At 37.3% G+C, this 26,588-nt stretch overlaps 1 protein-coding gene and 1 non-coding gene across 8 annotated transcripts in view; one reads left to right on the top strand and one right to left on the bottom strand.

Moving 5' to 3' along the window:
- The window catches only part of LOC114242954 (neo-calmodulin), a 227,835-nt gene that overhangs the window by 195,739 nt on the left and 5,508 nt on the right, over positions 1-26,588 (top strand). For 6 of the 7 annotated variants that reach the window (XM_089729249.1, XM_089729250.1, XM_089729245.1 and 3 more), the window contains 6 exons: positions 11,627-11,711; positions 12,944-13,119; positions 22,363-22,396; positions 22,962-23,063; positions 24,873-25,008; positions 26,336-26,484. In XM_089729249.1, coding sequence (XP_089585375.1) covers positions 11,627-11,711; positions 12,944-13,119; positions 22,363-22,396; positions 22,962-23,063; positions 24,873-25,008; positions 26,336-26,484 — 682 coding nt within the window. Of the gene's footprint in view, positions 1-11,626; positions 11,712-12,943; positions 13,120-19,575; positions 19,822-22,362; positions 22,397-22,961; positions 23,064-24,872; positions 25,009-26,335; positions 26,485-26,588 lie in introns of those variants that run through there. The other variant, XM_028174291.2, reaches the window with a different exon arrangement.
- TRNAT-AGU (transfer RNA threonine (anticodon AGU)) lies at positions 23,752-23,825 on the bottom strand. Its single transcript has one exon. It is a non-coding gene; the product is annotated as a tRNA-Thr (tRNA).

Below are 26,588 nucleotides of genomic sequence, written 5' to 3' on the forward strand. Positions count from 1 at the left end.
GTTTTAGTTCAGGAGATCCCGCAAAATAAACATCTCACTAAACTGTTTTATTGTCTTTAAAAAAATTACGTGCAGCTTTAGAAACATATTTTTTTCTTATGTATGCTGATAGCCTTCAGAGGCTATTTCAGCTTCAACCTAAAACGTGGGTGAGCTCACGGGGCTGAAATCGGAAGTGGAATGAATAACACTGGCCCTAGCAAGAGCAGTGCTTCGCAGACTCTACCACCGGATCGGAAACGCGACCCACTGAGAAGATCCCGCGAGAAACTCAGTGGGCTGTGTCTATGGGTTAATTTACTTTCCAAACCCTTCGTCGCAAGCGACGGGTTCGACGAGGACGGTGACCGGTGCTTGTGGTACCTAAAAGCACCGTTAATTGATCGGTCTACAGGATCGGGTATGTAATTCTCGGAGGCCACGACAAGAGGGTTTTCATGTCGTGCCGCCTTCTCGAAGTGTAGAAATAATCATTGGTATTTTTCTTTAATCACGCGGGCGAAGCCGCTGTAAGTATTGCAGAACATATATTATATTATAACTAGCTGACCCGGCAGACTTCGTAGTGCCTCAATCGATAAATAAAAGACCTAAACTTTTGTATAAAATAAACTAAAAACAAACAAAAGAAATCCGTCCGACGGGGGACACATCAAAGGAAAAACAAAATTTTTATTTTTATTTAATTCCGAGCATATTCATATTTATCTACCTTTTAAACCTTCTCTGGACTTCCACAAACAATTCAAGACCAAAATTAGCCAAATCAGTCCAGCCGTTCTCGAGTTTTAGCGAGACTGACGAACAGCAATTCATTTTTATATATATAGATATATATATTTTGTGGAATATTGGATATGGAATATTGGAAATGGAATACAGCTTACGCACACAGAAATGAGGTACCGATTTTCAGAACTATTGCAGAAAGGTAAATTTTATTGCACTCAAAAATAATATTGTGATTTGAACTCTTTAAATATATGGAGTTAGGTAAGTACTACCGCCCAGCTGATTTATGTTACGTAGCAGCAATGCGATCCGACTAGAAGTATGGGACAACTGTTAGGCCCTTCGTACACAAGGCTACGCAAATCTTAGATACTCGACGATTTTAGTCTCCAAGCGACTACCGCCATAGAGATCCATTGAGGTTCGTACACGAGCCGCGTCGCCGATATTCGTCCCGCGACTCGCGTCGTGCCAATCGCGCGCGACCTGCCTGTCGAGATCTTCGCTACATAAGTCTCGGCGATTTCCAAGATAGCGGAGCAATTTTTTAATATTACATTTATTTCTGAGGTGGAAAAATATCCTTGTTTATATAATTATAAATTAAAGGAATACTCAAAAAAGGAAATAACAGAAAAAGCTTTTCGTAGTCGTAGGAAAGGCCGTTAATATAACAGATTGGTATATTTTTATAGTTTTAAAAATAGTACATAGTTTTGTAATGAAAAAACACTTTTAGGCGGTATATTCTTTTTATTAAGCTTTTGTTTTAGGTATTTACACGAATTTTGTATACATTTTATTATGATAGCCGATGTTGTAAGCCGGATTGCCGACGCTGTTGTTGTGATCTAGGATCATTATCTAGCGTACCAGATATCCGTATCCACTATACCATAAACAATACAACAAGTAATATCTGATGTTAAATTAATGGTATATTGACTAAATAGGCAACTCGCGTCTTGCGATTCATTGTCGTGTGTACGGACCGTGCGCTACCCGATACTCGCGACTTGATACTAATGTCGTTGACAACATTAGTATCGAATATTTGCGTAGCCTTGTGTACGAAGGGCCTTAGAATGCACAACTGAGACAGACAATGTGAATGGCCAGATACCACGGTGTCAGGTACCACGGCTTCACGTACAAGTGGCCGGCCATGAAAGCACGTACATATGTATATAAATTAAATAACTTAAAAATGATTTATTGTTTTTTTTTTTTTTACACAGTATTTCTGTTGTTAGCGCTTTGAAATTTCCTAGATTTAGTTTTTTTTTTCAACAAATAAGAAATGATTTTGTGAAAAATACACGAGACGAAGCCGTAGTAATGGTTAAGGGGACCGAAGGGTTTCTGTAGCTAAAGCACTCAAACAGCGGGGAGATCGTTATCACGTTCAGCCAACTCTGTGCATTAATTGTGCTACTTAAGCCCGTATCAAGGCAGAGCTCTCGGTTTTACACTAAAAGGTTTTGACAGAACAATTTAACTTCATATTTGCATGGCTTTAGAAGTTTTAGAGTTACTATAATTGCGCGTGAAAATGAAACGTTTCAATTCGGTTTAGCGCCTAGTTAATCATGTAAGATTCGTGAATGAAAAAAAGTAAAATAAAAAACAAATAAATCACGAGATTGATATTCTTTAATTTACCTAAGGGCCATTTAGTGTACTTTTATTATTATTGCTTAAATGGGTGGACGAGCTCACCAGTTGTTTAGTGGCCATCGAAGACCATAGATATCAAAAAAGTAAATGTCACCACCCACCTCGAGATATGGGTTCTAGTTTTACAATACAACGGCTGCCCCACCCTTCAATCGAAACGCAATACTGCTTCACGGCAGAAATAGGCAGGGCGGTGGTACCTACCCTTACGGGGTCATAAAACTCTCTAGCACCAGTAATACTAAATAGTTCCTTGATGCATATTATTTATTGAGAGTAATTTGATGCACAGTCATTACATAAGCAATTTTTCTTTGAATTGTTCGAATATTGTCCTTAGATGTGAAGCTGATATTGCCTCTGTCATTGCCGCCATTGTTTGCGAGAAAAAACAAGTTCGTTCGATCACGACTTGCGTAATTTTATTGCGGAATAAGGTTAATAGCAATTACACATTCAACTATCGACTAGTAAGCGCGGCAAAATGTAACAGCATATTAAATTTTTCAACCCAACTCGATCGGGCTTCGAATTCGGTAAACGAAAAACTCAAATTTGTAAAATTTAAATTGCGTACGTCACGCCCACAACCACAATAAAATATATCAATAAAAAAGCAGGTGTAGAATTCTAAAATTATCTACGAAACCACTTGAATTTATTTATTTATCATGATCCCCCCAAAGAAATAGACACACGTGTTTAACGATACAGTATTATACAATGGAGCGTAGGCATTAAAATAGTGATGTTGGCCATTACAATAACGATATTCATACATTGTAACGTTTATTTCTAGACAGATAACAATTAACAGATCTACATGTCATCATTTTGTACTAGTCAAATGTGTTAAGAATTCCGGAGCTTACTTTTACATTTCGTATTTTTTTTTCTTATTTTCGTTCGATAATAATAATAAACTTTAGTAATTATTTTAATAATGTCATTTAAGGTTGACAAAACCTACGCCTCAGGTGACCCCGAAAACCCAAACAATTTACTTAAAATGTAAAAGTAGCTTTAATTATAATAATGATATTAATACATTGTAACGTTTATTTCTAGACAAACAACAAATAACAGCTGATCTAGATATCATCATTATGAACTAGTCAAACGTGTTAGGAATTGTTTTTTTTTAACTGGTGGTAGGACCTCTTGTGAGTCCGCACGGGTAGGTACCACCGCCCCGCCTATTTCTGCCGTGAAGCAATAATGCGTTTCGGTTTGAAGGGTGGAGCAGCTGTTGTAACTATACTGAGACTTTAGAACTTATATCTCAAGGTGTGTGGCGCATTTACGCTGTAGATGTCTATGGGCTCCAGTAACCACTTAACACCAGGTGGGCTGTGAGCTCGTCCACACATCTAAGCTATAAAAAAAAAAAATCCCGGAGTTGACTTTTGCGTTTCGTATTTTTTTCTTTTCGTTTGATAATAATAATGAACATAGTAATTATTTTATTAATGACATTTAAGGTTGACAAACCTTGGGGCGTAGGCCCCAGGTGACCCCAAGAGCTCATACAGTGTACTTAAACTATAAAGTAGCTTTAATTATGTGAATTATGTCGACTTATTGAGTTGCAATTTCTTATTCTCATGCCTACTTACTGCATGATTCGTGTCATTAGATTTTTCTAATTATGAACGTATCCCAATAAAGATGATTTTGAAAGTTTGTTGGCGATCACGAAGAATTAAATTTGCGTCACAACAAAATCGTTTCTGAATATCGAATATTTTTAAAAAACACTAGCTGACCCGGCACACTTCGTAGTGCTTCAATCGAGAAATAAAAGATCTAAACTTTTGTCTATACTAATATTATAAAGAGGAAAGATTTGTTTGTTTGTTTGTTTCGAATAGGCTCCGAAACTACTGGACCGATTTGAAAAATTATTTTTCCATTAGAAGCCGACATTGTCCCTGATGAACATAGGCTACTTTTTTTTATTTTTTTTTTATTTTTTTTTTTTGGTTTCATGTGTGTTTTAATGTTTCCGAAGCGAAGCGAGGGCGGGTCGCTAGTATAAAATAAACTTAAAACAAACAAAAGGAATCCGTTCGACGGGGGACACATCAAAGGAAAAACAAAATTCTTATTTTTATTTAATTCCGAGGATTTTCATATTTATCTACCTTTTAAACCTTCTCTGGACTTCCACAAACAATTCAAGACCAAAGTTAGCCAAATCGGTCCAGCCGTTCTCGAGTTTTAGCGAGACTAACGAACGGCAATTCATTTTTATATATATAGAAACATTATAGTTCGTTTCCTGTAGGTTTGGTCTGGCGCCCAGACAATTACACGCCCTTAATGACACCACAAATTAAACTAGATTCTAACTCTTTATAAAAACGCACAATCTTCACGTGAGAGTTTGGCTGATACTATTTTTTTTGTCACAAAATAACGAGCGTCTGTTTGTGTTCGTTTGCAAGGCTATGCCGGCTGTGAAGATGCCGATTACTTCCTTTTTACCTAGAAACCTTTACGGTATGATAATGTGGTTTGATTTCGGATGAAAGGATATCTAAATAAAAATAATAATGAAAACGAGTCAATGATCAATGTATAAAAATCTGCAGAACTTATCAAGAGAAACATAATATTGGGACGTGTAAAATGGCGCCTTTTTTTAATGAATTTTATGACCTGGTAACAAAGACCTTTGGCGCTTTGACCAATGGCGCCTCGTTTTTTCTTTTTGATTAATACCTCCTATTTAAAATAAGTTAGGTAATTTGAGGGAACAGATAAAACTTTTACAAATGATCAAAATAATATTATTATAATCTGTCCTTATCTTTGACGTTTGGAAGCAAAATTTAGATTTACTGGTACGGGCTTATGGCCTATTTAACGTTACGGTGGATCGTATGACGTATACTGTCTCCGTAAGCTGGACTTTTTTCAAATAACTTTTTTTTTTTTATTGCTTAGATGGGTGGACGAGTTCACAGCCCACCTGGTGTTAAGTGGTTACTGGAGCCCATAGACATCTACAACGTAAACGCGCCACCCACCTCGAGATATAGGTTCTAAGGTCTCAGTATAGTTACAACGGCTACCCCACCCTTCGAACCGAAACGCATTACTGCTTCACGCCGGAAATAGGCGGAGTGGTGGTACCTACCCGTGCGGACTCCCAAGAAGTCTTACCACCAGTGATTACGCAAATTATAATTTTGTGGGTTTGATTTTTATTACACGATGTTATTCCTTCACCGTGGAAGTGAATCGTGAACATTTTGTTGAGTACGTATTTCATTAGAAAAATTGTACCCGCCGGCGGGATTCGAACACCTGTGCATCGCTACACACAAATGCACCGGACGTCTTATCCTTTAGGCCACGACGACTACTATAACTGGCTTATATGTTTGATTTGTCTTCGAACTAAAGCCGTTTGTGTTTAAATTAGCAATCGGTGCTTTAATTCAATTGTACAGTTCCAGTACTAGCAGCGACTATCTGTGTTTGAAAGCATAATTCAAATAATCTTCGATCAACAATAGTTCTAGGTATAATTATTTTTCTTAATTATTATTCCGACATAGCCCGGTCCGATATCCCCCTCGACCGGGTATCCGTAAATGGATTCCCCAGCGTTAAAAAAAAGGTATAATTATTTTGGCTAAGAATGCGGATCTCGAATCGAGTCCTGCCCCCTTGAGTATGTCGGATCCCCTTTATTTACTGGCTTGCCGATCAGCGAGGGAGACCCGTGAAACGACATGCAAGCTGCTCTACACGCGTCTCGAGATGCAGTCGACAGAAGATAGGGCGTTTTTTTATTGTAATTAACTACTGTCACCTTTATACCGACTTTGATAAAGAACGTGGTTGCCGCTTATACCGCGCTTACCGCACCAGGGATCCTCTTTTCGTGTAGATAAAAACCCAAGTCAAACGAACTCTCAGATCTCGAGATGGTAATTATTTCTTTGTGAAAAGTAACGCAAACAATAAAAGAATTTTGTTTTTTTATTGGAACGAAGTTCCTTACGGCAGGCTTGGAGGGGATAGGGATTTTGCTGCGCGACCGAACTGAAAAAAATGTGATAGTAAAACCGTAAGAAAAAATCCGTGGAAAAAAGTGCGTGGAATAAATCCGTGGAAAAAAGTGCGTGGAATAAAACCGTTAAATGAGAAGTGCGCAGGCGCGACAGTCGCATACACAAGCGAGTAGTGTATAATACCTTTCTCTTTCTCCTTCTTTCTTTTCGTTCTCTAATCCCTTCTCTCTCTATTTAGTAATTATTTCTATTTCTATGTAATTTTATTTTGTCAACCAAAAATAAAGAGATATATTTTGTTATTTGTAATTTATTATTTCCTAAAATACTGAATTTCCTAAATACTTTCCCGTGCTTAAATAAAAACTAATCAGCAAAATTTAAGAGAAAAACCAAGAAAACCTACATAAAATTGAGCACCATTTCTTTTTTTGCAAATTGTGTCGATTCTACATTAGCCGAAGGAACTTCGTTCCTACCTGGTGTCCCACGACACCACATCTTTAATTTTTTAGAAAATTTGTCGGTAGTCAGCAGTATGTTGAAATACACATACTTTTGGCTTTCGCCGACAAATTCAAAAACTCTTTAGTTATACTAAGACTTCCTTTTATTACTACAATTTCACATAATCTTTCGCTTTACTTAAAGTACATAAATTGCCTTATCCGGTACCATTTCAGAGATCGTATTGGTTCTACCTTCAAATTAATATAATTGTTTGTAACTTCGCTCAATCCGTGAAAAATCCGCCATCTTTGTTTGCGGTCGCCCCGCGTTTTTCAACAAGAGGAAGTGAATAGAAGTTTGTTATAATCATGAAACTATTGTTTAAATCATGAATTATTCTACAACTTCATAGTCTGACTACTTTAATAATAATATTTACTTATATGATGGGCATGAGGATTGGCTCTAAAGAAATATATTTTAATCATACTTAAATAGTCTTTGCTATTAGTTTTACGTCTGTTTATATTAGGTACTGCGATTTAAATAAAATGATCCTAACGGCTTCATGACTATAGTGTAGCGTTAGTTCAGCAACTTATTTACAAATTCAATAATGTTTTAGCTCGTTTATTTAAATTAATTTAATAAATATAATGTTCCTAACAATACCGACGAATAAGACGTCTGTGACCAAGAAAATTGTAACCAAAACATCGGAAGTAATTTAATGACTTTATGACTATAACAATGAAATATATTATCTGTCACATCGTGTGCACGTCACACGGTGAAAGTTCCATCTGCTTTTCCAAAGGGATCAAAAGAGGTAAAACTTAAAAAAAAACTAACTCGGCTTAGTTTGCAAGTGATATGATAACCAACACATGTTCAAAAGTTCTAAGATACAATTTGTTTTAAATCATTTTTGCACTGTGTAATATTAAAATAATAACATTTAATTTTATCATCGCAGCGGTCTACGCTTTTTTATTCATAACAATCAATCTGTCACTTATGACGTATTTGTCAAATTTAAAAGACATTTGACAATGTAATAATGGTTACTTCTGGATCCTCTTGCGGCGAATAAGCGTCGTTTCTCAAACTAAATGTTATCGATAAATTTAATTTCACGCCATTAAAGATATAATTTTGTAAAATTTAAAATGTTATTTTCTTTGATTTTATTTTCTCATCGCTGTAAAAAATTACGTACGTACCTCATTTACATCATCATGAAATTCATTTTCTGATAAACCATTTTTTTATAAGGGAATCGTTCTGCAGAGGAAGATACTATGCAACCCTAGTGATTCCCGACACCATGAAGCTAAAAATGTAAAGAATAAGATCCAAAATAAAATGACGGTGACGCTTTGATTTTAAACGCGTACATTACGTTTTTTTTATTGCTTAGATGGGTGGACCAGCTCACAGCCCACCTGGTGTTATGTGGTTACTGGAGCCCATAGACATCTACAACGTAAATGCGCCACCCACCTTGAGATATAAGTTCTAAGGTCTCAAGTATAGTTACAACGGCTGCCCTACCGTTCAAACCGAAACGCATTACTGCTTCACTGCAGAAATAGGCAGGGCGGTGGTACCTACCTGTGCGGGCTCACAAGAGGTCCTACTAAAAATGTAGCCAAACTTCAGAGCCAGAGCGGCCTTAAAACGTTACAACCATGTATGGTACATGATTTAAGGCAATACAGAATGATTTTTGTAGTACACGCAATGTATCACTATCAAAAGACAAGTCGCACCTTTAAAATTATAGAGACTCATTTTGAAACTAATATCATCTATACTAATATTATAAAGAGGAAAGATTTGTTTGTTTGTTTGTTTCGAATAGGCTCCGAAACTACTGGACCAATTTGAAAAATTCTTTTTCCATTAGAAGCCGACATTGTCCCTGATGAACATAGGCTACTTTTTTTAATTTTTTTTTTTTTTGTTTCATGTGTGTTTTAATGTTTCCGAAGCGAAGCGAGGGCGGGTCGCTAGTTTTGAAATATTTGGATTTCGTCTTTGATTCAAAAATTTACCTAGAACGATCCTGTTCAACGACTTTTAGTAATCAAATGACCATAAGTACCTTATAAAAGGACAAAGCTATCTATCGGTCTCTTTCACTCTGTCCCCTTCCTCTACGTTTTTCCGGGTTGAGAACTTTAATGGATGTTTTCCAAAAAAGACATTTTTTGAGTTGGGTCTTTATAATTCTAAAGGTGCGAAGTGTCGCGCGAGGTCAACGGCCTAGTGCATGTGAGGTTACAACGCACTGTAACTCTTGCTGTCGTGTATTAGAAGAGTGACAGTAATCATTCACCATCAGGTGGAGAGTATTTTTTTTTCAATTAGAATTACAAGAAAAAAACAACTCAGAAAAACTATCATGATTAATACGTACTTAATTATTTAAGCAATTTATAAAACCATAGTGCGTCGAGATTCGTATTTGAAGCCGATAATTCAATTTAATAGCGCCTTTGAATAATTATAATGTTTTGCCGCGTAACGGATGTAATATATCAAAGAGTGTGATTATATATGAGATTTTAATCAGTTCGTTTTTTATTTTTTATTTTTTATTGCTTAGATCTTTTGGACGAGCACACAGCACACCTGGTGTTAAGTGGTTACTGGAGCCCATAGACATCTACAACGTAAACGCGCCTCTAACTTTGAGATATAAGTTCTAAGATCTCAGTATAGTTGCAACGGCTGCCCTACCCTTCAAACCGAAATGCATTACTGCTTCACGGCAGAAATAGCTAGGTTACCAGCGAATAGATGGGAAAAAAAGGAGAATCCATTTGAAAGTTTTCTTGAATATTTTTTTTAATTTGTACTGTGAGTCCACGCGGGTTAGGTACCACCACACTGTCTATTTCTGCCGTGAAGCAGTAATGAGTTTCGGTTTGAAGGGTGGGGCAGCCGACTATACTTGAGACCTTAGAACTTACATCTCAAGGTAGGTGGCACATTTACGTTGTAGATGTCTATGTGCTCCAGAAACCACTTAACACCAGGTGGGCTGTGAGCACGTCCACCGATATAAGCAATAAAAAAAATCTATCATGGATCATCATATATCCTCATGGACCACTTCGCACTATGAGGGTCATGAGTCATGAGCTCAATCCTCGAAATCACATTTGAGAAACTTTTAAATCCTCAACGGCATCAAATAAAGTTAGGAATTTAGATACGTGGCATAAAGCCAACTGTTTTTACGCTAATCAACTTCTTTGAACAGGGTGGCCGGTAGAATAATATTTTCCCCAAAACTAAGCAAAAATATTATGCTAAGTATATTTATTACACGGAGAAAGAGGAAAATGTAGTGTTATTATCATAACGATAATTTTGTCGAATTATGTGCGGAAATGGGCTGATGTAGTGGATAAAATAAAATTCATTCTCCAAATGACTTTTTTGCTTATATCAAATGAGCTAGTAATGACTTATGATTATCGGTGGTAATGGACAACATGGGAATCTCAACACGGTCTCATTTTGAAACATGCAGTCGAAGTGAATACTTCATTGTAATATAAAATACTAGCTGTACCCGTCCGCTTCGCTGGACATTTAAACTTAACATTACTATTTTTCACCCCCACAAAGATTCTCATCATTAACGTCCCCGCAACTGGTGTAGGGAGTCCAACACTCAACACTCATATAAATATTAGCCTATCCATTAAATACACGTATTTTCTACATGAATACCAAGTTTTAAGTCAATCGGATGCATGGTTCAGTAGTTATAACGGAACATCCGTAAAAACCACTGTAGATTTATATATTAGTATAGATATAGATAAACTAAGATTTCTGGCTTTTCGAATACTCTATACTTTTCGTTACATGTTTTAAATGGTTATGTTTAAAACCTTTGACAATCTGGTCTCCGTATTTTAATGTAGTCGATTGAACATGAATAAAGTATTTATTTTGAGTCTAATCTTAGTCACAAACATTTAATTCAATATGTCGAAAGTAATTTTTAATGGACCAAAAATTTTAATACTTATAATTTATTTTAAATTAATTTGAAGTAGCCATCTTGATTGGCAAGGTTTTCCTGGTCGAGAAAAAGGAAACCTTAAAAATGTACTGAGTTCACCATTGCTGGTAATATTTAATCTTCTGTAACGTGAAGAAGAAGATTTGGATCTTTTCATGAGCTGGTTGTAGGACACGTTGTAACCCCGGCATGGGTATCTTCAACCTGCCTATTTCTTTCACGTAGTAGTCCTGCGTTTACATTTAAAGAGTGGGACAACTTTTGTACAGTAAGTTTCAAGGTGGGTGGCGGCATTTTGCGATGTCTATCGCCTCCGTCAGCCACTTAACCTTCAGTTGACCTCCGTTCATCTAGCATCACCAGCATTATCCTGCCCTTCTCCCACTCACCTGGGGTCGGCGCAACATGTTTTCTCCTTCCATACTCCTCTATCATATACCATTTCTTCACTCACTCCCCTCTTACATATATCATTTTTCACGCTATCCATTAATTTTTTTCTTAGGTCTACCTCTTCTTCTAAAACCTCGTTCATCAATCTAGACAACAAAAAAGGACTCTACAAACGTACTAATGCTTTGCGATAGAAATGTGTCCGATAGTACCTGCTCGCGTGGGTTTTGGACGTTTGTGTGATAGCTTTGGTTAATATATAGCATTACTAGATAACTTTAATTTTTTTCTTGTTCTCCCGCAGGCTCGAAACAAACCAGCTGACGGCGGCGGTCATGTCAATCAGAAGAATGCTGCTGGGCAGAAGGCGACCCCGCCCTGTCAAAAGGGTCAGTGATTTTCAGAATTTCTCAAATAAAAATACAACATATTATGAATATTTATTTTATTAGGATTTCGATAAGGAACCTGATAAATAATTACTTATTACAGCTTCTGCGTTAGATTTATACACATTTTTTTTATTATTGCCCATACCTGTAAACAAATTGACGTTTCACTTGATTTTTTTAAGAGGTCACTGGAGTAACGCAGGCAAAACTGCTGTCCACCTTGATACATTAATTCTAAGTCTCAGCTTTTACACTACATCGGGTGCCTCACCCTTCATGAGTCATACTCAACGCATCACAGCTCCACGTTGGAATCAGGCTCGCCGGAGCAATGCAAGCGGATTTACAATTTAATTTAAAATCAATCTCTAGGAGGAAAGTTTTCAGAAATGATCCAGTATTCAGATTCTATAGATCTGTTCTGATGATGAACTTTAGCACCTTGACTGTGTACCTGGTGATGCTATTAGCGCGAATGAGCCAATGGTAGCCAACTACCGGCAGGAGAACCGCAAGTTTTCCCATCAATGCAATAAAAGAGATGTCTTTTCCGTCTTCTGCCGATGTCGTAGTTTGCAAATCAATAACAAGGGAATAGTTTTCTTAAAACTCTAAGAAGTCGATGCGTGTATGTACATATGTATGTATGTATTATCCCATCCAAGCGATAAAAAAATACATTTTTTTTATTGCTTAGATTGGTGGACTAGCTCACAGCCCACCTGGTGTTAAGTGGTTACTGGAGCTCATAGACATCTACAAAGTAAATGCGCCACCCATCTTGAGATATAAGTTCTAAGATCTCAGTATAGTTACAACGGCTGCCCTACCCTTCAGACCGAAACGCATTACTGCTTCACGGCAGAAATAGGCAGGGCGGTGGTACCTACCCACGCGGACTTACAAGAGGTCCTACCACCAGTAATTACGCTAATTATAATTTTTGCGGGTTTTGATTTTTATTACACGATGTTATTCCTTCACCGTGGAAGTCAATCGTGAACATATTTTATTCATTAGAAAAATTGGTACCCGCCTGGGGGATTCCTTATAAGCTGTTCTTATAAACTTGTTCCTTATAAACTGAAGCTGTATCGATTTCGATTTCAAAAAATCAGAAAACCTTCAGATTATCCTCGTGAGCTCTTGAAGTTTGCTAGCGGCCCTAAGTGAGGTCAGGGTTTGCTAATTAAGATAAGAAAATAACAAATTCAATTTCAACATTACAGGGGCGTCAACGAAAGGTGGTCCCAAAACCCCGGTTAAGCCTTCAGCGCAGAAGGGATCAGCCAAGACCGCCCCCCCGAAGCAGGCGGCGGCGGCTGCTGGCGTCAAGACTCCCCAGGGTAAGAAGAAGAAAGGCCACAAACACCAGCAGTATGAACTGATCGTGACCATCAATTTGGTAAGTTAACTTTTTTTTTATAGCTTAGATGGGTGGACGAGCTCATAACACACCGGATGTTAAGTGGTTACTGGAGCCCATAGACATCTACAACGAAATGCGCCACCCACCTTGAGATATAAGTTCTAAGATCTCAGTATAGTTACAACGGCTACCTCATCCTTCAAACCGAAACGCATTACTGCTTCACGGTAGTAATAGGCAGGGCGGTGGTACTTACCCGTGCGGACTCACAAGAGGCTCCACCATCAGTAAGAAGTAACTATTAGTGTATCGACACTCGTCTGTCTGTTAGTCTGCTATGAGTCAATTGAAGCTTTGTGAAGCTCTTCCTCGCACTTACGTTAAAGCTTATCAATAGTTGGAACGCGAGTCGTCTCAAACAACTATATTTCGTTAAGCCTTTATCACTAATGAACAAAGTAATATTTTCTTCAATTATGACGAATAATAATATAATGACAATAAAAAATGATAAATTAAACGGTAAAAATAGTTTTATTTTTATCTAATTAATCAGAAATACAATACCGGTCTACTACATATAGTATATTTAAGCTGACAACCCAATACCAACAAAAACATACTTAAAGTACATAAAATATAAGTTTTATATAAATAATCATAGGTCCTTCCTTTTTTTATTGCCCTTGTAGGTAGACGAGCATACGGCCCACCTGATGGTGAGTGGTTACCGTCGCCCATGGACGTCAGCAATGCCAGGGGCAGAGCCAAGCCGCTGCCTAATAATAATGCCTAATACTCAAAATAAAACTCTTATTTACATGTAATAAGTCTTTGTTTACTCCGAAACTGGTCATGAAGATATCCTTGGAGAATAAAACAAGAACAGAGTAAAAACAAAATCCTTTTAATATCACTCGATGATCCAATATCTCGATGAACAATTCACATTCGGCACGGCTTCCTCATTCGGTACAGAAGAAGATAGCAAATAGGGATGTTATCTTGTGAGAGGAAGACGGAATCTTGACAAGTTTGCTTCCCAATGGAGCCTTTCTGTTTTATGACCGGCCCACTTACTTTAGCCACTTAAGCGGATACGACGGTACTCTGATATTTTTTCTTTATTGCAACAGTTACATGCGTTTTGGCTTCTTATTTCATGTGTATCGATCTTTCCCTCTAAGGGTTCTTCGGGTGAATGTTTCAATATAATAATGCCCAATGCTACATGCGGTTTTGTCCGGTAACCGAGGTTCGTGCTGGTATTTATGCAACTGAATAATTGTGTAGCCAAAGAGATCCTCCTTTTTATGAGTATCAGCCATCGATATATATCGATGGTATCAGCGCATCCTTAATATACATAAATATATTTTTTAAGAAATATGCTAAGATAGTAATTTTTAGGCTATATAAACATTTAAAAATGCCAAAGTTATTAGGCCACGCAGAATACTCGTTTGCTCGAATCTTGATGCAAACACACACACACGCACAATAGAAATTAAACTATAGAAAAAGAGAGAGAGAGAGAGGAATACAAATTGCATGGAGGGGCATAGCCGTCTTTCATTCCGTGATTATTTCTGTTTTTTTTTTTTTGTTAAGTCCGGGATCCGGATCCCCTACAAGATCCCGGCAATGAGATGTGTGACTGGTAGACCGAAGCCATTATTTAAATTTCTTCCCCTTATTTAGTCAACTTATCAAAACTGCGATACTTTACAAAAAAAAAGTCGTCGTGGCCTAAAGGATAAGACGTCCGGTGCATTCGTGTTGAAGCGATGCACCGGTGTTCGAATCCCGCAGGCGGGTACCAATTTTTCTAATGAAATATGTACTCAACAAATGTTCACGATTGACTTCCACGGTGAAGGAATAACATCGTGTAATAAAAATGAAACCCGCAAAATTATAATTTGCGTAATTACTGGTGGTAGGACCTCTTGTGAGTCCGCGCGGATAGGTACCACCGCCCTGCTTATTTCTGCCGTGAAGCAATAATGCGTTTCGGTTTGAAGGGTGGGGTAGCCGTTGTAACTATACTGAGATTTTAGAACTTGTATCTCAAGGTGGGTGGCGCGTCTACGTTGTAGATGTCTATGGGCTCCAGTAACCACTTAACATCAGGTGGGCTGTGAGCTCGTCCACCCATCTACGCAATAAAAAAAAAAAAAAAAAGAAAAATAAACATTGCGCAAAATGCAATTCTGTTTGAAATCCAGTGACACTTCAAATCGGGGGTCGCAGAATAATAATAATTGAAACAGTAAACCGAAACTATTGTTCTGCATGGCTAACGGAGTGCGTGTGAGTGAGATAGCGGGTTGTTCTCTCTTCCTCACAACCTGTCAACTACTACGTCACTATACAAACCAAACAAGACGTTATCACGTATAGAATATTAATTTTCCCTACCTATTCGCTGATAGCCTAAGGGGCTATTCCAGCTACGCCCGAGCGGGTAAGTGAGCTCACGGGCTCAAGCTGAGAGAATTTGTTAACACTAGCTTTAGCAAGAGCAGTGCTTTGCAGAGTCTACCATCGGATCGGGATCGCGACCCACTGAAAAGATCCGGCGAAAAACTCAGTGTCTAAGGGTTAGTTCGCTCCGGAATGTTACCGGCGCTTGAGAGGCTTAAAAGGTACCGAGGTTGAATCAAGAAATATTTCGGGCGACGGTGGCTTTGCGTTATCTCGTTGCAATCGGATAAGTAATTAGCGGCGGCCACGATAACAGGGTTTTCGTGTCGCGCCGCTTTGTTGAAGTAGCGTTCTGACGAGTCGCTAAGATACTTGCCTATCGGTACTAAATTTACATCGTCGTGAATATCTACATTCCACACATACCACGGTTCTCCGACGGCTATCCTGAGGATGACCTGAAGAGAACACTACACTTGCATAGGTCATGACGGAACATATGCAAGTTTTGTAGATAGTTACCTTGTTATGACAATATTAGTGTTTACATTGTGGGTCTTACGTTAACAAGTGAATCCAGATAAAGTATGCTATGTATGTATCGTGCAATAAACTTCAGACAGTTTTAAAATAATAAAATGTATTAATCATGCTGTTTTTGAGGAGCGGCAGTAAAACTCGTTAACGTGCCTCATAAAACTATTCATAGCGGCCATTGGACAGGTATACTATAAGATATAGTTGACAGAATTATAGTAGGCGAGAGTCGTGTTTTTTTCTTTCTTGTTAAGCCTTTAGTTTCATTTAAATCGTTAAATACTGTTTTCAGGGTTACAAGGTCTTTCCGCATTTCAATCGTTATTTATAATCGAATGTTATATTCGTCTCGGATTTTATTTTTCTTAACATACCTATTCGCTGGCAGCCTAGGAGGCTATTGCAGCTATGCCCTGACGGGTAGGTGAGCTCACGGGCTCAACCTGAGAGAAATTGCTAACACTAGCCCTAGCAAGAGCAGTACTTCGCAGAATCTACTGCCGGATCGGAATCGCGATCCACTGTCTTGGAATCGTTGAGATATGCGAACGTGGTAAATCTTTGGAATGAGCTAATTAACTGCAGTCAACATTGTGTGACTGACTGTTCCTAATGAGGAGTTGCGTTTGGGTTGGCTTATAGAGAGCCAATCGGTGTTTTTGGATTTCTTCTGAGTCGGTCTCTTCGTTGAAGGTCGTGTCTAATTTGAAATGTGGACGACTCGATGCACAATGCTTCCCCACGTCTTACTGTCCTCGGCGGTCTTTATAGCCTCGGTTATTGGCATTTTGACATTCTTGGACGCACAAAACAAAAACAAACGAATTAACCGTACTCGTCGAACTCAAATTCGATTCAAATTCAAAATCATTTATTTCAACTTAGATGTCAGTATGACACACTTGTTGAATGTCAAAATATAAATAACAATGTTAACTCTAACACCGGTTCCAAAAAAAGACACAGTCCTGAGAAGAACCGGCGAAACAAACTCAGCGGGCTTTTTTTTTTTGTTTTTTCTCAAATATTTACTTTTTTTTTAACTCGGCAAAGAGTTCGACGTGCAACCTAACCCATGCATCAGCCCGCTAAGTTTCTCGCCAGATCTTCGCGAAGATTCTCTCCCGAAGCAGCTACTCTTGAGTTGTTAGGTCTTCTTCGACAGCGCTCGGACAGCTGTTTGTAAATCACATCCCTCCTGGCTGAGTCTTTGCTCGAGGCCACGAGTAGTCCCTCATTAAAAAAAAAAAAAAAAAAAAAAACCTCTACGAAATTCACCTCGATCACACTAGTGGTTTTCATTTTCACAGAATCGAGTATTATTCTCGTAGATTATAGAAATTTTCGTAAATTAGATTAAAAATTTTATTGGAACTACGTCATCTTTAATTGTGTCATTTTATATTACGATTTAATTTAATGGCATTTATGGAAATAAAAAAAAATATTATTTTTTTATTTCGTTTGGTACACTTGTTGTTGATACTTCGGGAATAGTACAACAACTTACAACAACAACAACAAAAACAACAAACAAGTGTAATTTTATTACATACTTTTATGCACAAGCAGATAGCGGACGCGACTTTTGTGTTTTACATTGTGGTTCTTTATTAGTGGAACGTTTACTAACTTACTAACTAAATAAAGAAACATATTTTATTAAGTAGTATAAAATAGAAAAGTCTAAATAATCAAAGACCCCAACATGGGATTAATTCCTGGAATACTAACCGCGGAATTTACAAAGTCATCTATTACCTACGCAATTATTACGGAAAACATTGAAGATCTTATTATTTGTAGCGTCACCGAAAAACGCCCTTTGAAATCCATACCGTTATTGTAAGAAAGTGAGTTTATTTAGTCACTTGTTACGATATAACATTTCTATTAATTAACCGATACGTTTTGCAACCACGTAGACGCGTACTAAAAGCTTCAAAAGGTACTTTTCATCTAACACAATTCCCGTCATATACTATAGAAACTACTATTCCCAGGAGTTTTTTTTTTCCTATACAAATGCGAGCAAAATCGCCGGTAAATCCATTTGCACTAATATTGGATATTTTCAGTTTACAAATGACTAATTTTCTAGCACAGAGCCATCTATCCGTAGCTTATAAAATTATATAATTTTTAATTTTACTAAAAATTTTTAGATGTCGCTACCAGTTTTCACAACACTATTTTAATTTCAATAGTGAACACATGTTTACAACCATTGAAAATTTGGCACAAGTCCAACTGAATAAAACAAAAAACAATCTCTAGTGATATACAATATTTTGAATCTAACATCGTTTGAGAAGATATCGATAATTGTGATTGTACAATTGAATTTTCCCGCCAAATTTCTGATATTTTCCATCAAACGTGCCAAGTTTACAATTATTTAATGTTGTAATAAACTGCCGCTTCATTTATGCAATTAAGTTTCATAATGATAACTAAGTTCTACATGTTGCCAAACATAAAACATAAGATTGAAATTTGATTGCAACGATAGAACAACTAACAAATTTAAAACCGAAATATGCACAGAATTAGGCGGGGCTGTAATATCTATACTTGGGTGGGGAGTACAGCGTCTACCATAGTTTTAAAACTTAACATTATTTAGTTAAAAGTTAAAAGTGTTAAAACAGAATCTAGAATTTATTTCTTATTATTATTCAAAATACTAACTAAACAAAATTCAAATTGGCTTTGTAGACTGATAATATGTATAAATGTGGGGTAATTGTTACATGGCCATTAGGTGAAATATGTTAACGAATTCACGAAACAAATAGATAAAATTAAATATTTTTTAAATTTATTCTCTCGAATTTTCTATTGGCCACGTTTCACATTATTGAGTGATCTCGGTACATATAGCTAGCACGCAGAATTATTTAAATATAGAACTTCCACTAATAATCCGAGCTGACAATGACGCGTCGCGCATGTCACCGGCCAGTTCGATAATTTCTTATGAAAATAATTAAAAAAAAAACGCGGCCCGTGCCTCTTTTGCGTTCTCGAAGATTACGCTATTAATAAAGTGTATTTATTTTACCAAGTGACATAAATAGATGATATTGTGACGGTGATAAAAACTGGCTGATTATTTCAAGGCTATGCGCCACGGTGATACGTAAATTCAAATTTTTAAAAAGTCGTTCGTTTCCGAAACGTTTGGCGGGAAAAGTGACATTATTTTACAAAACCTTTTTGTTTGTTTGTTTGTTTGTTGTAAAACTTGTTGTTTTTAACGCCCTTCTTGGCTTGAATCTATCTATGTAACGAAATCTATCAACATGATTTTCACCAGCTGTGAAAGGTCTTATTAACAAAATAATTTGCACGCATGCTAAAGGCAATACAATTTCTTTAAATTAGTACAATATTCAGATATCACCAGCATAAGCTGAAACTACATAGTTCGCTTGCTATCTATAAAAGCGATTTTTTTTTAGTTGTAACTAAAATCAGTTTGTTTGAAGTTGTTTTTGTTTTTATTTTCTAACCAAAACTATCAAGAACGAACTTTTAATTTGACTCGACGCTCGGAAAGGTTCTCTTGTAAAACTTGCTAAGACTTGATCGGGTAAACTTTTTTATTGATAAAAGTTTCGAGTGGATTTGTGTTTTGTACGTTCTACTTTTTATATTGGATAAAGGTTTAATATTAATATGGCTAAAGCGTCTGGCTCCGATGACGTGTACAGTAAAGAATACAGAAGGCTGAGACGGCTCACGACCGACTTCGCTATACGACAAGTTTCGGTGCGTTCTGAATGCTATATCATTATGCTTTTACTCTGTTTTTTTTTAATTTAAGGAGTTTATTTCATGATGTTACCTACATACCGTATAGATTATATTCAGAAAATAGAAAACATTGGGTACGTGCCCAATGTGACGTGCCACCCATAGATACAAGAGTTGTTTACACTTTAAATAATGTAATCGATTTCTCTTCGAGATTCTGTTAAAGGAAATATTTAAATCGGTTTCATTAATTAATATGGATTCCGAATTATTAATAATTAATCATTGTAAATAGACATGCTTTAATAAAAACTGACCTTAAATAGAAAACTTTCTTATTCCAAAACATTAAAAAATTAATCTATACACTAAAAACAATAATCATCGAAATCGGTTGTCGCGATATTGAGTTTTTGAGTTATTCATTTATTTGTCGCACACGTACTTAATGCGAATTTTATGGTTTTCTCATGGATACCATTATCAGAACTGGACTAAATTGGACCACATGGGAATCGTCAGCTTTCTAATAAAAAAAGAATCATCAAAATCGATTCAACCAGTTACCAAAAGCTATGAGGTAACAAACATAAAAAAAAAAATACAGTCGTGTTGAGAACTTCCTCCTTTTTTGATGTCGGCTAAAAGACAGCAGTGGAAGACAAAAGACATCTTACTTAGTACAAGTTTTTTAATATTAACTCGAATCTAGTGGTATCAATCATGAGGAATTGCATATACGACATTGTTTATTTTTTGACATTTTCTCACTGTTTTATGTATATGTTACCGGAAATGTATGTAATCCGTCATTGTATACAATTCCTAGGAAATGTATGTAATTCCTAAAATCGCACGGAAATGTGTGAAATAAATTATATTATACTTACACATTACACATTTCCTAGGAAATCTATACATTTCCTAAATAGCAATCGGAAATGTAAAACATTTAAGATATTGGTGGGTACGCGGGGACAGCGGGACGAGTCTTGCACTACGGTCCGTTGCCAACTTGCAATCCACTGGAACCGGCCAGGGATTTAAGAAGTGCCTTTGCAAGAAAAACTGTGCTACATCAAGATGTCTGTGTTTTAAAAATAAAGTACTATGTACTTCCAAATGCCATTCGAGCTTACCCTGCAAAAATAAATAGCTATATGGACTGACAAACTAATATAATATAAAGATTTACTTTTATACTTTGACATTTATAATTACTTAATTACCAGACTGATTACTTGCCAAATGAAAATTTGATTTTATAAGAATAAATATAAGTTGATTTTGTGATACGTTAAAAGTTAATAGATAGTTAATTTTAGAAGTTTTAATTAGTAAGATAATATGAATATATTATTATTATTTTACGGTATGACAAAAAAATATTATTAACAACGTGTTTTATTACAGAAAGCATTTACTTTATACATTTCCTAATACGATATTGGAATTATATACAATTCCGAGGAACTTTATACATTTCCTAGGATATCTATACATTAAATAGTTTTTCAAACAATATTTTATACATTTCCTAAATAGTATCGGAATTGTACACATTTCCTAGGATTTGTATACAATTCCTTGATTTCATACATTTCCGGTAACATATACATTATTACATAAAACATAAAGTTATATCTAAGACTGCGCATAAACTTTATGTTTTATGTAAGGCAACCTACTTAAGCATTTTTCGTTGAACATTTAGCATTGATTTCTGCAATGGAATATTGATTAGTTGTTTTTAAGTAGGTTGTTCCTTGTTACGCAGTGGGTAAGCCTCTCGCGAGGTGGACCGACGATCTGTTACAGGTCGAAGGAATGGTTATTGTGGCGATTCTTGGGGAGCCCTATGTCCAGCAGTGGACGGCTGTAGACTGAGGATCAAGATGATCATTGCTTTTTGTTTAGTGAAACATTTTTATTTATTTATTACTAAAATGGGTGGACGACCTAATCGGAGGCCATAGACATCAACAACGTTAATGGTGCCTTAAGGCATTAGTTCTAAGTCATGTCCTTCTTCAAACAAGTACTCAACAGTAGGCAGCGGTTTGGCTGTGCCCCTGGCATTGCTGAAGTCCGTGGGCGACGGTAACCACTCACCACCAGGTGGGCAGTATTCTCGTCTGCCTACAAGGGCAATAAAAAAGTTTGTCTCAGTTATTATAGTATAACAGTTGCCCTATCCTTCGAACCGAAAAGCATTACTGCTTCACAGCAGAGATTAATACTGTAGTGGTATCTACTCGTGCGGACTCACAAGATGCCCTACTATTAGTAATCGCGCAAGTTTTTTATTACACGATGCTATTCCTTCACCGTGGAAATCAATCGTGAACGTTTGTTAAGTACGTATTTCATTAGAAAAAATTGTACTCGCCTGCGGGATCCGAACACCGGTGCATCGCTAGATACGAATACACCGGGCGTCTTATCCTTTAGGCTACGATGACTTCAAAACTATAACCAGGATCTCCAACCGATTAATCTCGCCTCTTTTAGATTTTTGTTTATCATATGTAAATCAAACCTTTAATATACTTTCAGTCTGAGTACGGGCTCACGGAGGAGCAAGTGGCGGGTAAGCATTATTATTATTTTTCTATAAGATTAAAGCTTCAAACTATGATCAGTGGCGGATTAAAGGTCAAGAGCGCCATAGGCAATCACTTTATCGACGCCCCTGTACCGGCCGGACGTTGTATCATGAAACCCTAGACTTTAGTAGACCACGACCCCTGTACTTACTCTAATGCGCGTATCAAATATGATGTTATAACTGTGAAGAAATCGTCGATATGTTATTTTCTTTATATATTTAAAAATTCTGAGCTCGCGCGCCCCTTGTAACTACACGCCCCTAGGCACGTGCCTAGTTTGCCTTACGCATAATCCGTCTCTGACTAAGATTTATTAAATATGGTAACTGCTTACAAACTGTCACATCTAAAGACTTCAATGACCTCCTAACATCCGTGCGTCATGAATTGGTCCTCCCTTGGTTTATGTACTATAAAAAAATATTGCTTTTGGTCATTCATCTATTGATCCTTCTAGGGCTGCCTCCCTTGCAGTTTCGTAACCACACGAGATTAAGGCATCTTTGTAGCTTAAAATGATTAAAGCTCATTTCAATGTGCTTTCAGAGTTCAAGGAAGCTTTCATGCTGTTCGACAAAGATGAAGACGGAACAATCACGATGGCAGAACTTGGCGTCGTGATGCGCTCTCTCGGGCAGAGACCTTCGGGTGAGCAGGATATAGAGCTTATAAGCTTAAGCTTATGTTTCTCATTCACGAAGCTTAAACAGAACAGCACTCGCTATACCGATTTTTTTATCTAATTAAAAATTAAGTAATTAAATCAGAAATAAGGTTTTTAGTATCTACTAAGTCGTTATATACGAATCCACGAAGACATTTAATTTTTATGTACCTAGTTGATTTTCATTATTTACTATTGGAAATTTATGTACGTAAACACTGCACGTCGTGTACACATATTATGTATTTTTGGTAGGCAGCTGCTTGGCTCTGCCCCTGGCATTGCTGAAGTCCATGGGCGACGGTAACCACTCACCATCAGGTGGACCGTATGCTCGTCTGCCTACAAAGGCAATAAAAAAAAAATATGTAAATATTCTGTTTTATTTATGGTCCGATTTTCTTTTCTTTTTTAGTAGCCATTGCAGAGCTGACAGGGCTGAATAAAAGTCTTTTTTTTTTTTCATAATGTCGAGAATTATACAACAGATGCAGTGTAATACGTAAAATGAATATAAAAACTTAGGGCTTCGATTTTCGATTATGGGGCGAAGACTAGATAGAAAAGTCATACGACTCAAAATAACAAAACAAAAATTGAAAATTTTCATGTAAAAATTTAAATATAATTAGTAACAATTATAAAAAATGAATAGGACATCAAACTGACTGAAGGCCCCGGCGAGATTCGAACTCGCGATCTCCTGTTTACTAGACAGGCGCTTTAACCAACTAAGCCACGGCGCCAACGGCAACACTTTTGAATTTTTATAGTACTTCATACAAAAAAGTTAAACAAGTCATATAGTTGAAAACAAAATATTACGTTGCCCTTTCAAGCTATTTTTTATAACCAATAAATGTTCCCCAATGTTCCCGTTATGATACCTTAGATTTAAATCGTAAAGACATTAATAACGTTCATGTAACATTTCAATCTTTAAAAAAAATATGTGTTTTATTAAAATTTTTAAACCTTATTATTTTGATTTGAAATGTCAAAGCGGTTGTTGTAGTGTTTGATAATTTGAAAACAATTGGCGTTCACTGACATGACAGTGGTTCCAGTAACCACTTAACACCAGGTGGGCTGTGAGCTCGTCCACCTATCTAAGCAATAAAAAAAAAATTGAGTTAACTTTTACGCAATCGAGAACGTTAAAAAACTCGGATTAAGCACACAGGGCAGTAATTTGTTCCAGTTGTACGGTACAATTGAGACTTAGATGTCATGTGATCTTAGGTCTCATGTGAAAAAAAAAATCGCCAGCCGGATTTGAACACCGATACTCGCAGCCATGCGAGTACACTGGCCGTCTTATTTTTTAGGCCACGACTACTTTAAATGTTTAACCTATTGCATAGCTTTTATCGCGAGCTTTGAGCGCGGCGACCGAATCAAGAAATTCCGTAACGAAAATAATACCTAACTCCCCCCACTCCGCCTACCATCTAGCTCGCGTTCAACACATTCACACGTTGCGCTGGTGTAGTGTTTGTTAATAAACGCGCCGCGTGACGTTGCACTGCATGCGCATCACGAAATGTCTGCTCATCTCTCTCTCGCGCGGTCTAGGTTATGAGTGTGAAGGGGACAGTTAATATTTTGCTTTTGTTAATGTTTATAAATATAGCGTGCTCTTATTTTATTGTTGTTTTAATATTAAATTATTATTGTCTAATTATAATTGCTTAAGTTGATAAAAAATGCTATGCAATAGCTTTACCACGGCAGTCCCCGTGTGGCACACGTGTTTTTTTGTTTGTAATTTAATTTACGTGGTGACACTTCAGAGACGGAACTACGAGATATGGTTAAGGAGGTGGATCAAGATGGGAACGGCACAATCGAGTTCAATGAGTTCCTCCAGATGATGTCCAAGAAGATGCGCGGAGCTGATGGAGAAGACGAGCTTAGGGAGGCTTTCAGGTGAAGGATATTTCTTTGACATAGTCGATGTACTGCCCAAGTCATAGTTGGTTAGAAACAAAAATGTAATTTAGGTTGGTCTTGAATGTAGTAATGTTAATATTTACACGAGATGTGCATCTTTCTTTTTTTATTGCTTAGATGGGTGGACGAGCTCACAGCCCAGCTGGTGTTAAATGATTACTGGAGCCCATAGACATCTACAACGTAAATGCGCTACCCACTTTGAGATATAAGTTCTAAGGTCTCAAGAATAGTTACAACGGCTGCCCCCCCCTTCAAACCGAAACGCTTTACTGCTTCACGGCAGAAATAGGCAGGGTGCATCGCTCAACACGAATGCACCGGACGTCTTATCCTTAGGTCACGGCGAATATAACTAGACTAATAAAAACTCTTCATCGAAATACCAATTAAAAGTTAATTCAATTATTACGACGATTAAGGTAGCTTTTGCTTTAACAATTTTCTTTCTCACTTCGTTTTGTATACAACTGTCTTCCTGTCGTCCATGTTGCGCTTTTATAGTCGTTTCAACTGTGTCTATAAAATTTCCAGAACATTCGCAATCGACTTGCCTATCTCGAGAGCATCCTCGGAGGACATCCGAATAATCTCGATACAACTGGAAGATTCAAGAATATTCTAGTTGTTTCGACATTTGTTTTTGCTATCTGACGACAGATGGCGTTACTTTCCCCCTACCTAATTTCTGGGAGCCTAATGGGCTATTCCAACTACGCATAGAACGGTGGGTGAGATCACGGGCTCAACTTGGGGGAATAGTTGGCTGTCCCTAGCAAGAGCAGTGCTTCGCTGAATCTAACATCGGATCGCAATCGCGACCCACTGAGAGACTCCGTGGGTTATGTCTATGTGTGACGCTACTCATATCAGCAGAACAATAGTACCAGACGTAACTTAAACTGTAGGTATAGTTCACTCGAACACAGTTGCTGGAACATAATTGTTACCTAGTCGTGAACTCCCAACACCCGAATTAGCTAAAATAGGACGTATCTACCTATTTATTTTATTTACCTAAACTGGTGGTAGGGCCTATTATAAGTCCGCACGGGCAGGTGCCACCACCCTGCCTATTTCTGCCGTGAAGCAGTAAAACGTTTCGGTTCGAAGGGTGGGGCAGCCGTTGTAACTATACTGAGACCTTAGAACTTATATCTCAAGGTGGGTGGCGCATTTACGTTGTAGATGTCTATGGGCTCCAGTAACTCAACAACTATGTGCGCTGTGAGCTCGTCCACCCATTTAAGCAATAAAAAAAATTCAAAAAAGTCATCACAATATAATAACATTCCGGTTCCAGGGTATTCGATAAGAATAATGACGGGCTGATTTCTTCTGTGGAGCTCCGCCACGTGATGACCAACTTGGGGGAGCGGCTTAGCGAAGAAGAGGTCGACGATATGATCCGCGAGGCTGATCTCGATGGCGATGGCATGGTCAACTACGACGGTAATTACTTACAGCGGATTTAATACTTGAGGAATAACATTGAAAATTGTACTAAAGTGATGAGGATTTTCATGTTGAAGAGGTGTGGATTGAAAGAGGTTTAT

This window comes from Bombyx mandarina, chromosome 08 (assembly GCF_030267445.1).
Source record: "Bombyx mandarina strain Sakado chromosome 08, ASM3026744v2".
NCBI lineage: Eukaryota > Metazoa > Arthropoda > Insecta > Lepidoptera > Bombycidae > Bombyx > Bombyx mandarina.